The following is a 15388-nucleotide window of genomic DNA, read 5'->3' on the forward strand; positions in this document are numbered from 1 at the left end:
CAAAGGCGGTGGCTCTAACTAATATCCATGCTGAAACGGTAGCAGAGGCTCTAATGCGGATTTTCTCCAGGATGGGGTTACCCAAGGAGATAATCTCGGATCGGGGTACTCAGTTAACCGTGGAAGTGACCCAGCACCTCTGGAAATTCTGTGGCATTAAGCAAATAGTTAGTGCCCCCTACCATCCCCAGACCAATGGCCTATGCAAAAGATTTAAAGGAACGCTGAAACAGCTGCTCCGAACCTTTTCCGAGACCCACCGGGACTGGGAGTGATTCCTGCCCCATCTCCTCTTTGCATACCGAGAGGTGCCGCAGGAATCCACAGGGTTCGCCCCGTTTGAGTTGTTATTTGGGATGCGGGTGCAAGGCCCCCTAGATCTTATCAAGGAACATTGGGAGGGAGGCCATAGCACAGACGGTACCCCCATCATACCATATGTGCTGGAATTCTGGGACCAACTGGAGGAATTAACCAGGTCGGTACGGGAAAACCTTCAGGTGGCCCAAACTCGTCAGCGCACATGGTATGATCGTCGAGCCAGGAACCGTAGCTTTCAGGTCGGGCAGAAAGTTTTAGTCTTAAAACCGGTCCGACATGATAGGCTACAGGCTGTATGGCAAGGCCCTTATAAAGTGTTGGAACAGAGATGTGACACCACCTATATAATCGGTCCATGTGCAGAGTCAGGGGGGTGGCGCATGCTCCATGTGAACATGATGAAACCCTACCAGGAGCGCTCCGAGGAGGTGACTTCTATATGTGCGCCTACATCTGAGGAGTTTGACAGCCTTCCCCTTCCAGACCTCCTGGGGGACAGAAATTTGTCTAGTGACATAGAGGAGGTCAAACTAGGATGCACCTGGCTACAGTCCTCTGGCCACTCACCGAGTAGAGACACCAGGTCAACCTCCACTGCGACAGACCCCCTACCACATCCCTGAGGCGGTACAGGAGAACATGCGTAAGGAGATCAACGAGATGCTCCAACTGGGGGTGATTGAGCCGTCGGACAGCCCCTGGGCCTCCCCAGTAGTCCTCATACCCAAGCGGGACAGTACGACCCGCTTCTGCGTGGACTACCGGAGGTGAAACGAAAAGACAGGTTACCCTATGCCGAGGATAGACGAACTGCTAGACCGGATGGCCAGGGGCAAATACCTCACAACCATTGATTTCTGTAAGGGGTATTGGCAGATCCCCTTGGCCCCGGACGCCATCCCTGAGTCCGTCTTTGTCACCCCATTCGGTTTATACCAATTTAAGGTAATGTCGTTTGGAATAAAAAATGCTCCGGCTACCTTCCAAAGGATGGTGGACCAGCTCCTAGATGGGTTCCAGGACTACACCTGCACCTACTTAGATGACATAGCCATCTTTAGCAATACCTGGCAGGAGCACCTGATCCATATAGGAGAGGTTCTAGACAGGATTAGGGAAGCAGGCTTAATGCTGAAGCCTGGAAAATGCAACATAGGAATGGCCGAGGTCCAGTACCTCGGGCATTGAGTAGGCTGTGGAAAGCAAAAGCCTGAGCCCGCTAAAGTAGAGGCTGCAGCCCAATGGCCAACCCCCAGAACCAAGACACCGGGCCCTTAAAAAGTTACAAACCTACTTGTATGGACAGCCCTTTTCTTTGCTCACGGATCACAACCCGCTGGTCTGGCTAAATCGGGTGGCTGGGGACAATGGCCGGCTGCTGCGCTGGAGTTTGGCGCTGCAGCCATTTGACTTTAACATCCAGTACCGCCCGGGAAACCAAAACGGAAATGCTGACGGGTTGTCTAGACAAACTGACTTTGAAAAATGACTCTTGAGCAACCCTGGACATCCCCAAGCCGATCCGTGATAGACCTTTTTCTCTAAAAAACTCTCTTCCGCAGAGAGAAATGACGATGTGGGTAACAGAGTTACTGGCTATTACCGTATTTTTCGCCCTATAAGACGCACCGGCCCATAAGACGCACCTAGGTTTTTGGGGAGGAAAATAAGAAAAAAATATTTTTTAACCAAAAGGTGTGCTTTTGGTGGGTTTGGAACTAATGGTGGTCTGTGGATGGCACTATTACTGGGGATCTGTGAAGGACACTGTCATGGGGGGATCTGTGGATGATGGACACTGTTATGGGAGGATCTGTGGATGACGGACACTGTTATGGGGGGATCTGTGGATGACGGACACTGTTATGGGGGGATCTGTGGATGACGGACACTGTTATGGGGGGATCTGTGGATGACGGACACTGTTATGGGAGGATCTGTGGATGATGGACACTGTTATGGGGGGATCTGTGGATGACGGACACTGTTATGGGGGGATCTGTGGATGACGGACACTGTTATGGGGATCTGTGGATGACGAACACTGTTATGGGGGGATCTGTGGATGACGGACACTGTTATGGGGGGATCTGTGGATGACGGACACTGTTACAGGGGGGATCTGTGGATGACGGACACTGTTACAGGGGGGATCTGTGGATGACGGACACTGTTACAGGGGGGATCTGTGGCTGGCACTGTTACAGGGGGGGGATCTGTGGCTGGCACTGTTACAGGGGGGATCTGTGTCTGGCACTGTTACAGGGGGGATCTGTGGCTGGCACTGTTACAGGGGGGATCTGTGGCTGGCACTGTTACAGGGGGGATCTGTGGCTGGCACTGTTACAGGGGGGATCTGTGGATGGCACTGTTACAGGGGGGATCTGTGGATGGCACTGTTACAGGGGGGATCTGTGGCTGGCACTGTTATATATGTGCCATCCACAGACCCCCCCACCCCATAACAGTGCCATCCACAGACCCCCCCCCACCCCTTAACTGTGCCATCCACGGATCAGCCCCCCCCCCCCGCCGCCCCCCTCCCAGTATACAAATATAAAATGTCTTATTCAATTAAAATTTATTACATATGCCCCCTCACTCCTAAATTCCTAATAGTACTTTACATCCTATTCCTAATAGGTTCTGTACAATGCCGGCAGGCAGGCCGGGCGGCCGCCGCGTCACTCACTGACGTCACTTGCCTGCGCCGCCTGCTTCATTCATAAAGTAGGCAGCGCAGGCACGTGACATCAGGGAGTTACGCTGCCGCCCGCCCGGTCTGCCTGCCGGCATTGTACAGAACCTATTAGGAATAGGATGTAAGGTACTATTAGGAATTTAGGAGTGAGGGGGCATATGTAATACATTTTAATTGAATAAGACATTTTATATTACTATACCGGAGCGGCGGGGCTATAGTACACTGACTGCACCGCCCTGCCGCTAATCCCGGCCCCCAGCTCCTCCTCACAGTCCCTCCCCCGGCCCCCGCTCGCTCGTACATCGCATCCAGCGATGTTAAACTGTCAGCATTCGCCCCATAAGACGCAGGGGCATTTCCCCCCCATTTTTTTGGGGGGGGAAAGTGCGTCTTATGGGGCGAAAAATACGGTAAGTTGGCTTTTGAGGAATGGTGTCATTGGTTGGAAGGAGCAATTCATCCAATCACGGTATTCACAGATCACAAAAACGTGGAAAATCCGAGTCCTATTCTGTCAGAAGGTGTGGTGATATCCACTCTATACCCTGACCTAAAGGTGAAGGTGTTAGAGGCCCAGGGAGACGCACTGGATTCTTGCCCCTCTGGGATATTGTGCCATCGGAATTGCGTCACAAGGTATTTTAGGAACATCATTGTACGGTTCTTATGGGACACCCTGGGAGCAGATTCACTGCTAACCTTATCTCTCGTAGATTCTCGTGGCCGGTGTTGCGTGTGTTGAGGATTATGTGTCGGCCTCTTGTGTCTGTGAGCGGGCTAAGGTGACACATACTCCGCCTTCCGGGTACCTACTTCCGTTGCCTATCCCATCCAGACCATGGACTCATTTATCTATGGATTTTATCACTGATCTGCCTAATTCATCAGGAAAGACAGTTATTTTGGTGGTGGTTGATCGTTTTACTAAAATGGTACACTTTATAGCGTTGTCTGGCCTACCTAATGCTAAAACGCTTGCTCAAGTGTTTGTTGATAACATTGTGAAACTCCAAGGCATTCCCTCTGATGTGGTTTTGGATCGTGGGACTCAGTTTGTGTCCAGATTCTGGAAGGCGTTCTGTTCTCGGCTGGGGGTACAACGGTCTTTTTCTTCGGCTTTTCATCCTCAGTCGAACGGACAGACGGAGCGCACTAATCAGAGCCTGGAGACTTACTTAAGATGTTTTGTCTCTGAGAACCAGGAGGAGTGGTCCTCGTTTTTGTCTTTGGCAGAGTTTGCCATAAATAATCGTAGACAGGAGTCCACTAGTAAGTTGCAGTTTTTGGGGGCATATGGGTTTCATCTGCAGCTTGGCACATTTTCTGGTTCAGATACTTCTGGTATTCCTGAGGAGAAACGTTTTTCGTCATCATTATCATCTATATGGCGGAAAATTCAAAATAACTTGATGAATATGGGCAACAAGTAAACGTGTAGCTGACAGGAAACGTATGAAGGGTCCGGACCTAAGAGTGGGTGATTTAGTGTGGCTGTCTACAAGAAACATTACGTTGAAGGTACCTTCTTGGAAGTTGGGTCCAAGGTTTATTGGTCCATATAAGATCACTGCCATTATTAATCCTGTAGCTTTTCGTCTTTAACTTCCTCAGGTTCTGAAAATGCATAATGTGTTTCATAAATCTTTGTTGAAGAGATTTGTTGAAGCTTTGGAGCCATCTTCCTTGCCACCCGCTCCTGTCATGGTGGTTGGTAGTTTGGAATTCTAGATCGCCAAGATAATTGACTCTTGAGTTCTCCGTAGATCTGTTCAGTATCTTGTTCACTGGAAGGGTTATGGAAATGAGGAGGGGATGTGGGTACAGGCATCTGACGTGAATGCTAGTCGTTTGGTGAAAGCTTTTCACAGGCCTCACCCGGATAAGGTCGGTCCTGGGTGCCCGGAGGTCACCCGTAGAAGGGGGGATACTGTCACGGACGTACCGAGACATACGGATGTCCCAGCGACAGTGAGTGGCAGGAGATCTTTGAGATTGGCAACATGTGGTTTGATTTGACATGTTTACCTTGTGGATCAAAAAGGGTCTGTGTTGTTTCTGGTACTGGCCACACATTTAACTTCCAGGTGTTGCTATTGTGGTCATTTAACTTTCCCAATTTATAGTTGTTTCTACCACATTGTTGTGCGGTTTATAGCTTCAGTTGGACCGCATTGTGGATAGCTGGTGTTTGGATCTCGGCTGAGTTCCTGGTGCTGCCATAGCTTCATGGACGTTAAGTGTTACCTTTCCCTTTTGTCCATTATTTAGACTTTTCTGTGTGTTGCATTTCCTTGTTGTTTTGTATTAGGCCTCAGGGAGACTCCCGTTCAGCCTTCCTTTTGGAGGAACGGGTTGTCTCATTCCTGTCATCAGTACCAGGGTCCTTTAGGGTTAGATAGGACTCTAGGTATTCCTGTGTATGAGCTCAACTACCTTTTGGGTCTGTCCATACTGGTAGTCAGTCAGGGCTTTGGTTAGAGTTTTCACTAGGAGGTGTCCATCTTCCTTCCCTAGTTTTCGGGCCTTATTTCCTTTTCCCTTTCCCTCCTATGTTCGGTGTGGGGTTTCCCTCCCACATTAGAGCGTGACACTATGTGACTCCATCTGTCCCCTGCATTCTCCATACATATGTGCATGCAACCTTATTCTTCAGAAAATGTGTCCAGACTAAGCAGGCAGAAAATTATGGGAAATTTAAGGGGTTGTCCAGCATTAGAAAATACCAATACTTTCTTCCACAAACAGCAGCACACCTGGCCATGTGTAGTCTTTGGTATTGTAGCTTGGCCCCATCGAAGTGAATGCAGCTGAACTGCAATACCACACAGTACCATGGCAAAGACAGTGGCACTGTTTCTGGAAGAAAGCAGACATGTTTTTCTGATTATCTACAACCCCTTTAATCCCAGGGCTGTGGAGTCGGTAGATAAATGCTCCGACTCCGACTCTGACTCCGACTCCTAAGATTTTGGTACTTCCGACTCCGACTCCCCGACTCTGACTCCTCTGTATTTAATATGCGAATGTATTTTATACATTCCTTGAAGGAAAGAAAGGCAACATACATGTCATTACCACAGAACTACTGGCTAGGAAGCCAACAGTCTACTGTATTGAACAGTTTAAGCAAAAGACAAACACAATGAAAACAACAATGTTTTATTTAGATTTTTTATCAAGTGGCTGGATAGTAGCAGCAGGCATAAACATCAGGAACAGGAACTTTACCAGTTAAAAAATTGTGCTGCTGCTGCTGCCTTCTCCTTTGTGTGCTGATCTTCTGCTGAAGATAGGGCAGTGGGAGGATCCAGGAAGGGGCAGGGGAAGGGGCATTTATTTTAAAACATGATTTCTCTAGTAGAATCCCATAGTCATGTTTAAAGTTTAAGGGTCCGTTCAGACGTCCGTAACGTGTTTTGCGGATCCACGGACAGCGGCAATGTGCTTTCCGCATTTTGCGGACCGCACATTGCCGGCACTAATAGAATATGCCTTTTCTTTTCCGCAATTGCGGACAAGAATAGGACATGTTCTATTTTTTTCAGGAACAGAATTGCGGACCCAGAAGTGCGGGTCCGCAATTCCGTATTTGAAATATTCCGCAATTCCGTATTAGAAATTAATAGATGAGCAAATCCGTTCCGCAAAATGCAGAATGAAATTGCGGACTTGTGAATGGGGCCTAAGCTAACAATCTGAGTTTACAAGTTTTTATAGCCTTAGCTGAATGACAGCAGTTTTTCAAATGTTTTACAGCTTCAGTCTTGAGCTATTGACTATCCATTCCCTTCACTTATACAAGTCTCTAGTCCTGCAAAAAACATATTTACCTAATCAGTTATCAGTGAGAGGCGAGGTTACACATGGACGCTGCGTTCCCTGTAACAGCGGAACACAACACAATGGAAAGTATAAGTATTGCCGCTCCTTAACTGTGCGTTGCGTGCCATATAGTGAAGCATATGAAAAGCATGCTTCTTCACGGTCACTTAACGTGTTCGTTTTGCGGTAACGTGACGCACTGCATGCATTGGCCTTTATTCTTACAGTAGAGAAGTAATTAATTATAACTTTTTGTATATTGGGACATTTAAACTTGCTTTTTTAATTTTTTTATTCCAATTTAAATTTAGTAGGAGTCGACTCCGACTCCGACTCCACAGCTCTGTTTAATCCTAGCTGGTGCAAGGAAAAAGCTGCAGCCAATCAGAATGCAGTTTCTATTTCTCAAAAGGCCTTTGGACAGTGAAAGCAGCAAGCTCATTGGGTGCAACGGGCAATTGCCATAGTGATCGCTAACCGCTAACCTTCTACATCCCAATCACACGCTGCTTATTTTTTTCATCACACCTTGAAATGATTCCAGACCCCAGACCAAACCCAGGAATAAACAGACCCCAAAATGAGTAAAGCCCCCAAATAAATACCAACCCCCGAAATAAAGACCCTCAAAATACTGTAAATACGGACACCAGAATAAATATAGGCCTCAAAGCCCCTAAATACATTTAGGCACAGACCAGACCACAAAATAACTACAGAAACAGGACCTCTTAAAGGTGTTGTCCAGCCATATAACATCTATTTTTGCTCTTCTCTGCGGTTATGGGGTCCTTATTGGGGGCCCCATCTGTGACGTCCATTTGTCCTAAGGCATTCAAGGAAAAAACATAATGGATAATTCTCACTCTGCTCTTCCATTCTCTTTGCTCTAGGGAAGCAGGCGGCAACGCGAAGCCCGATATATATGAGGTAATATGTGTATTTCATTACACTGTGTTAGAGAGGGAAGCATGACATGATTACACCGTGTACACTATCAGGGTCATTTATCCAACTAGTGTAAAGTAAAACTGCCTTAGTTGCCCATAGCAACCAATCAGATTCCACTTTTCATTTTCCAAAGGAGCTCCATATATATCTGTCTGTGTGACATGCTACATCCTGTATACAGTATATATCTGTGTGTGACACTACATTTTGTGTACAGTATATACAGTTGCAAGAAAAAGTTTGTGAACCCTTTGGAATGATATGGATTTCTGCACAAATTGGTCATAAAATGTGATCTGATCTTCATCTAAGTCACAACAATAGACAATCACAGTCTGCTTAATCTAATAACACACAAAGAATTAATTGTTACCATGTTTTTATTGAACACACCATGTAAACATTCACAGTGCAGGTGGAAAAAGTATGTGAACCCTTGGATTTAATAACTGGTTGAAGCTTCTTTGGCAGCAATAACTTCAACCAAACGTTTCCTGTAGTTGCAGATCAGACGTGCACAACGGTCAGGAGTAATTCTTGACCATTCCTCTTTACAGAACTGTTTCAGTTCAGCAATATTCTTGGGATGTCTGGTGTGAATCGCTTTCTTGAGGTCATGCCACAGCATCTCAATCGGGTTGAGGTCAGGACTCTGACTGGGCCACTCCAGAAGGCGTATTTTCTTCTGTTTAAGCCATTCTGTTGTTGATTTACTTCTATGCTTTGGGTCGTTGTCCTGTTGCAACACCCATCTTCTGTTGAGCTTCAGCTGGTGGACAGATGGCCTTAAGTTCTCCTGCAAAATGTCTTGATAAACTTGGGAATTCATTTTTCCTTCGATGATAGCAATCCGTCCAGGCCCTGACGCAGCAAAGCAGCCCCAAACCATGATGCCCCCACCACCATACTTCACAGTTGGGATGAGGTTTTCATGTTGGTGTGCTGTGCCTCTTTCTCCACACATAGTGTTGTGTGTTTCTTCCAAACAACTCAACTTTGGTTTCGTCTGTCCACAGAATATTTTGCCAGTACTGCTGTGGAACATCCAGGTGCTCTTGTGCAAACTGTAAACGTGCAGCTGTGTTTTTTTTGGACAGCAGTGGCTTCCTCTGTGGTATCCTCCCATGAAATCCATTCTTGCTTAGTGTTTTACGTATCGTAGATTCACTAACAGGGATGGTAGCATATGCCAGAGACTTTTGTAAGTCTATAGCTGACACTCTAGGATTCTTCTTCACCTCATTGAGCAGTCTGCGCTGTGCTCTTGCAGTCATCTTTACAGGACGGCCACTCCTAGGGAGAGTAGCAGCAGTGCTGAACCTTCTCCATTTATAGACAATTTGTCTTACCGTGGACTGATGAACAGCAAGGCTTTGGGAGCTATTTTTATAACCCTTTCCAGCTTTATGCAAGTCAGCAATTCTTAATCATAGGTTTTCTTTTGTGCGAGGCTTCATTCACATCAGGCAATGCTTCTTGTGAAAAGCAAACCCAGAACTGGTGTGTGTTTTTTATAGGGCAGTTGTAACCATCACCTCCAATCTCATCTCATTGATTGGACTCCAGTTGGCTGACACCTCACTCCAATTAGCTCTTGGAGATGTCATTAGTCTAGGGGTTTGTTCTGTCCCCACATGAAGGCGATTGAAGGTGTAACTGATAATGACTTTGTGACTGGCCTACCTTCGTATCCAAGCAGTGGAGCAGACCGGACCGGCAGATGCTCAGGTTAGATGGATCCAGACGTAGACATGAGGATGCAATCAAACGGGGGTTTATTGATCCAGAGCAGTGACATACAGTGGTGCAATACAGTAGATGCTGTCATGTGGATGTCTTTTCTTAGGCTAACTGCTGAGGCTACTGCTGAGGCAACTGCTGAGGCAACTGCTGGTCAAAAACTGATGCCTTCACAAGCCGAGGTGTGTGTCTCCAGTCACAAAGGATGCAGCACTGAAAAAGGCTACAGGAAGTGACCAGGCCCAAGGCTGCTAAAACCACGCCCAGACATAAAACTTTATAGACAACGAACGAAGCGTGCAGCATACAAATTCCGGCCAGCAGATGGCAGCAGAGAACAATAGATTTAAACAACATAGGTAAAACAAGAAATAATACAGTGCAGAAATTCAATATGAAAGGAACAGCACAGGGTTCACATACTTTTTCCACCTGCACTGTGAATGTTTACATGGTGTGTTCAATAAAAACATGGTAACATTTAATTCTTTGTGTGTTATTAGTTCAAGCAGACTGTGATTGTCTATTGTTGTGACTTAGATGAAGATCAGATCAAATTTCTGACCAATTTGTGCAGAAATCAGTATCATTCCAAAGGGTTCACATACTTTTTCTTGCAACTGTATCTGTGTGTGTGACACTACATCCTGTATACAGTATATATCTGTATGTGACACTACATCCTGTATACAGTATATATCTGTATGTGACACTACATCCTGTATACAGTATATATCTGTATGTGACACTACATCCTGTATACAGTATATATCTGTATGTGACACTACATCCTGTATACAGTATATATCTGTGTGTGTGACACTATATTCTGTGTACAGCACAAAAGAAAGATTGGGAAATAAATACTGAATCTTTTTGATTTAATTTCCAGCCTGTCATTACTCCAGAGACAGATGCCAAGTTTGAAATTGTGAAAGATGAGGTATTATCTATCTATCTATCTATCTATCTCCTATCTATCTATCTATCTATCTATCTATTATCTATCTATCTATCTAATATCTATCTATCTATCTATCTATTGTGGGGGGTCGCTCTTGTAGACACTTGGTAGCTGTGCAAGAATCAGGCTCACAGACAGGATAAAGTCCAATTTAAGTGCTTTTATTTCACACATATATTTAAACATAAGCATAGTCTTAAAGGGGTATTCCCATCTCAGACAATGGGTGCATATTGCTAGGATATGCCTCCATTGTCTGAAAAGGTGCGGGTCCCACCTCTACAACGAGAACGAAGCGGGGAGCTCTGTGGCTGGAGGACCCTGGATTTACCGGGGTCCATCCACCACCAAGCGCTGCTCCTATAGAAGTGAATGGGAGCGCACTGCGCATACACGGCCCATGCTCCCATTAATTTCTATGGGGCAGATAGCAATAGCCGAGCCAGCACTCGGCTATTTTTCGGCGACCCAATAGAGATGAATGGAGGGCGGCTGCGCATGCGCAGTGCGCCCTTCGTTCATTTCCTGGCTCTGTTCTCATTGTAGGTGCGGGTCCCACCGCTGGGACCCGCACCTATCAGACAATGGGGGCAAATCCTAGCGATATGCCCCCATTGTCTGAGATGGGAAAACACCTTTAACAAATAGGCTTAAACAAACAAACCCCGCTCACTGAGCAAGTACCTAATACAACAAGACAGTCCCTGACTATACGTGTGACCAGCTAACCAGCCCAGAGGTACAAATGGCAAGTATTGGGTGGCACATGCAATACCTTCTACCGTTCAGTAGTCAGCTTCTCCAGGTATGACCACACGGCTCAGCTCTACACTGAGCTTTAAATTAGGCCCTAATGACCCATGCGACCCGCAGCTGTGGGCTCTGGAAGCCCAGGACCGAAACCCGGGTGGAGTGAGCGTCCCACTGCCAACCTCACTCACTCTCCAGAATAAGCAGGTCCCAGTACTTATTTTACAATCTGTCTGTGTTAGCTATGGGCAACATAGACCAAACAGGCTATCAACCCTGCTTATCCTGTGTTTGGGTTAACCTTTCGGTTCCCAGAGACACACCCAAGGCTTACCAAGCACAGTTTAACTGCAGATATCGGTTCTTCCAAAGGATACCCTTCTCACACTATCTATCTATCTATGTATCTCACACTATCTATCTATCTATCTATTTATCTATGTATCTCATATCTATCTATCTATCTATCTATCTATCTATCCCATTGTGCTTTGTAGTTGCAGAAAGGAGAATTCAATGAAAATGAAGTCAAGAATCTTCTGAACAAGATGTTAACGAAATGTAAGTTGAGTGCTAGGCGCTGATTCTCTCGGGGACAAGGCGAGTATCTAGAATACACGCGGATATCTGTTCTATATGTTTTTTATTGTGAAACATCACAGTAGAAATTATCCAATAACAAATTATTGAGATTATTAAAGTATCAGTTTCTTTGACCTGCCCATGGAGACCTGACCGTGGATTCTGTTCTGATCCAAATGTATTCTAATGAATGGTTGGTTTTATACCAAAATTAGTAAAATAGAATTTGATAGAAATCCAATCACAATAGAAGCATCACACCCAATGGAAACCTTCATCTGCCAAGAATAATGGTGTGTACAAGTTACAGTGGGATGTGAAAGTTTGGGCAACCTTGTTAATCGTCATGATTTTCCTGTATAAATCGTTGGTTGTTACGATAAAAAATGTCAGTTAAATATATCATATAGGAGACACACACGGTGATATTTGAGAAGTGAAATGAAGTTTATTGGATTTACAGAAAGTGTGCTATAATTGTTTAAACAAAATTAGGCAGGTGCATACATTTGGGCACCACAAAAAAGAAATGAAATCAATATTTAGTAGATCCTCCTTTTGCAGAAATTACAGCCTCTAAACGCTTCCTGTAGGTTCCAATGAGAGTCTGGATTCTGGTTGAAGGTATTTTGGACCATTCCTCTTTACAAAACATCTTTAGTTCATTCAGGTTTGATGGCTTCCGAGCATGGACAGCTCTCTTTAAGTCACACCACAGATTTTCTATTATATTCAAGTCTGGGGACTGAGATGGCCATTCCAGAACGTTGTACTTGTTCCTCTGCATAAATGCCTTAGTGGATTTTGAGCAGTGTTTAGGGTCGTTGTCTTGTTGAAAGATCCAGCCCCGGCGCAGCTTCAGCTTTGTCACTGATTCCTGGACATTGGTCTCCAGAATCTGCTGATACTGAGTGGAATCCATGCGTCTCTCAACTTTGACAACATTCCCAGTCCCTGCACTGGCCACACAGCCCCACACCATGATGGAACCACCACCATATTGTACTGTAGGTAGCAGGTGTTTTTCTTGGAATGCTGTGTTCTTTTTCCTCCATGCATAACGCCCCTTGTTATGGCCAAATAACTCAATTTTAGTTTCATCAGTCCACAGCACCTTATTCCAAAATGAAGCTGGCTTGTCCAAATGTGCTTTAGCCCACCTCAAGCGGCACTTTTTGTGCTGCGGGCGGAGAAAAGGCATCACTCTCGCATACAGCATCTCCTTGTGTAAAGTGCGCCCAATGGTTGAACTATGCACAGTGACTCCATCTGCAGCAAGATGATGTTGTAGGTCTTTGGTGCTGGTCTGTGGGTTGACTCTGACTGTTCTCACCATTCGTCGCTTCTGTCTATCCGAGATTTTTCTTGGTCTACCACTTCGAGCCTTAACTTGAACTGAGCCTGTGGTCTTCCATTTCCTCAATATGTTCCTAACTGTGGAAACAGAAGCGGAAATCTCTGAGACAGCTTTCTGTATCCTTCCCCTAAACCATGATGGTGAACAATCTTTGTCGTCAGCTCATTTGAGAGTTGTTTTGAGACCCCCATGTTGCTATTCTTCAGAGAAAATTAAAAGAGGAGGAAAACTTACAATTGACCCCCTTAAATACTCTTTCTCATAATTGGATTCACCTGTGTATGTAGGTCAGGGGTCACTGAGCTTACCAAGCCAATTTGAGTTCCAATAATTAGTTCTAAAGGTTTTGGAATCAATAAAATGACAACAGTGCCCAAATTTATGCACCTGCCGAATTTAAACAATTATAAGCACACTTTCTGTAAATCCAATAAACTTCATTTCACTTCTCAAATATCACTGTGTGTGTCTCCTATATGATATATTTAACTGACATTTTTTATCGTAACAACGAACGATTTATACAGGGAAATCATGACGATTAACAAGGTTGCCCAAACTTTCGCATCCCACTGTATATTGACTCCAGGTCATGACGTAAAGGGGTTGCCCAACCCTTTACAAGTGATGTCCTATCCTCAAGATAGGCTATCGGTGAGGATCCAGCACCATGTAACCCCGCCGATCAGTTGTTCTTCATATCCCCAGCACCGGAACTGCAAAAAGAGGGACATGCCTCGAACTCAGCCCAAAACAGAACTATACACACCCAATCCCACCCAGTCCCCTTAATGCCACCACATAGTAATTACTCCCCCTTTGTGTCACCCCACAGTAATTATGCCCACATTGCAGCCCCTGATAGTAGTTATGCCCATATTGTGCCCCCACAGTAGTAATGCCCACATGTGCCCCCTTCAGTGTAGTTATGCCCAGATATGCTCCTTTACAGTAGTTATGCCCACATGATATAGATATAGAAAGTCAAATTGCGTATCGTATCAGAGGATCGGATGTGGCCAGGACAAAGCCAACAAACTGTGTAAAAAGTAGAAGGGTCCAGCTTCTGATAAAACGACATGCTTTATTCGATGCAGTAAAATCCATACAAGACAAGACAGATGAAAAATCGACGCGTTTCGGATCTCAAGTTAACGATCCTTAAACACGATATCATATCATGAGTAAGGATCATTAACTTGAGATCTGAAATGCATCAATTTTGCATCTGTCTTGTCTTGTATGGATTTTACTGCATCAAATAAAGCATGCCGTTTTATCAGAAGCTGGACCCTTCTCTTTTTTACACAGTTTATGCCCTCATGTGTCCCGTCACATTAGTTATGCCCATATTGCGCCCTCACAGTAGTTATGCCCAGATATGTGCCTGCTTCATACTAGTTATGCCCAGATATGTGCCTTTTTCACAGTAGTTATGCCCAGATGTGCCCCCTCACAGATATATGTCCCTTCACAATAGTTATGCCCAGATATGTGCCCCCTCACAGTAGTTATGCCCTGATATGTGCCCCTTCACAGTAGTTATGCCCAGAAATGTGCTCCCTTTACAATAGTTATGCCCAGATATGTGCCCCTCACAGTAGTTATGCCCAGATATGTGCCCCTCACAGTAGTTATGCCCAGATATGTGCCCCTTCACAGTAGTTATGCCCAGATATGTGCCCCTTCACAGTAGTTATGCCCAGATATGTTCCCCTTCACAGTAGTTATGCCCAGATATGTGCCCCCTTCAGAGAAAAAAACAAACAGTAAATATTCACGTAGTTCCTCTGAATATCATCGCAGCTCTCCCTGCGCTCCCCAGCAGCAGGATACTGTCACACATCACGCTGCTTTGTTGGAAGAGCAGAGGCTGATTCCCGCCGGCGCCCTCCTCCTATACCGACCAGCAGAGAAATGTGTGAGGGCATAGTGCTGCTGCTGAGCTGAATGGTGAAGTGGGTGTAAACGGCTCTCTGCTTCACCATTACAATCATGCATAGGATGCAGAGACAGCTAAGAGTGGGACATACCTCAGATGTTCCGGGACCGTAGGACAGCCACCAAAATCCAAGAGTGTTCCGTTGGATACGGGACAGTTGGGAGGTATGCTGCAGTACCGCTTCCATTCAAGTGTAACCCCTCCAGCAAAGTGTATCCTTTGACTGTAACTGCCAGTGACGTAACTACCCCCCTG

The 15388-nt window shown here is 45.5% G+C and overlaps 1 protein-coding gene across 1 annotated transcript in view; it reads left to right on the forward strand.

Moving 5' to 3' along the window:
- Positions 1-15388, forward strand: part of LOC120999594 (calpain-8-like) — a 105925-nt gene that overhangs the window by 69470 nt on the left and 21067 nt on the right. Inside the window, exons 12-14 of the mRNA XM_040430551.1 lie at positions 7741-7777; positions 10431-10481; positions 11750-11813. Coding sequence (XP_040286485.1) covers positions 7741-7777; positions 10431-10481; positions 11750-11813 — 152 coding nt within the window. The remainder of the gene's footprint in view (positions 1-7740; positions 7778-10430; positions 10482-11749; positions 11814-15388) is intronic.

The sequence above is a fragment of the Bufo bufo genome, chromosome 4 (genome assembly GCF_905171765.1).
Source record: "Bufo bufo chromosome 4, aBufBuf1.1, whole genome shotgun sequence".
NCBI classification, from domain to species: domain Eukaryota; kingdom Metazoa; phylum Chordata; class Amphibia; order Anura; family Bufonidae; genus Bufo; species Bufo bufo.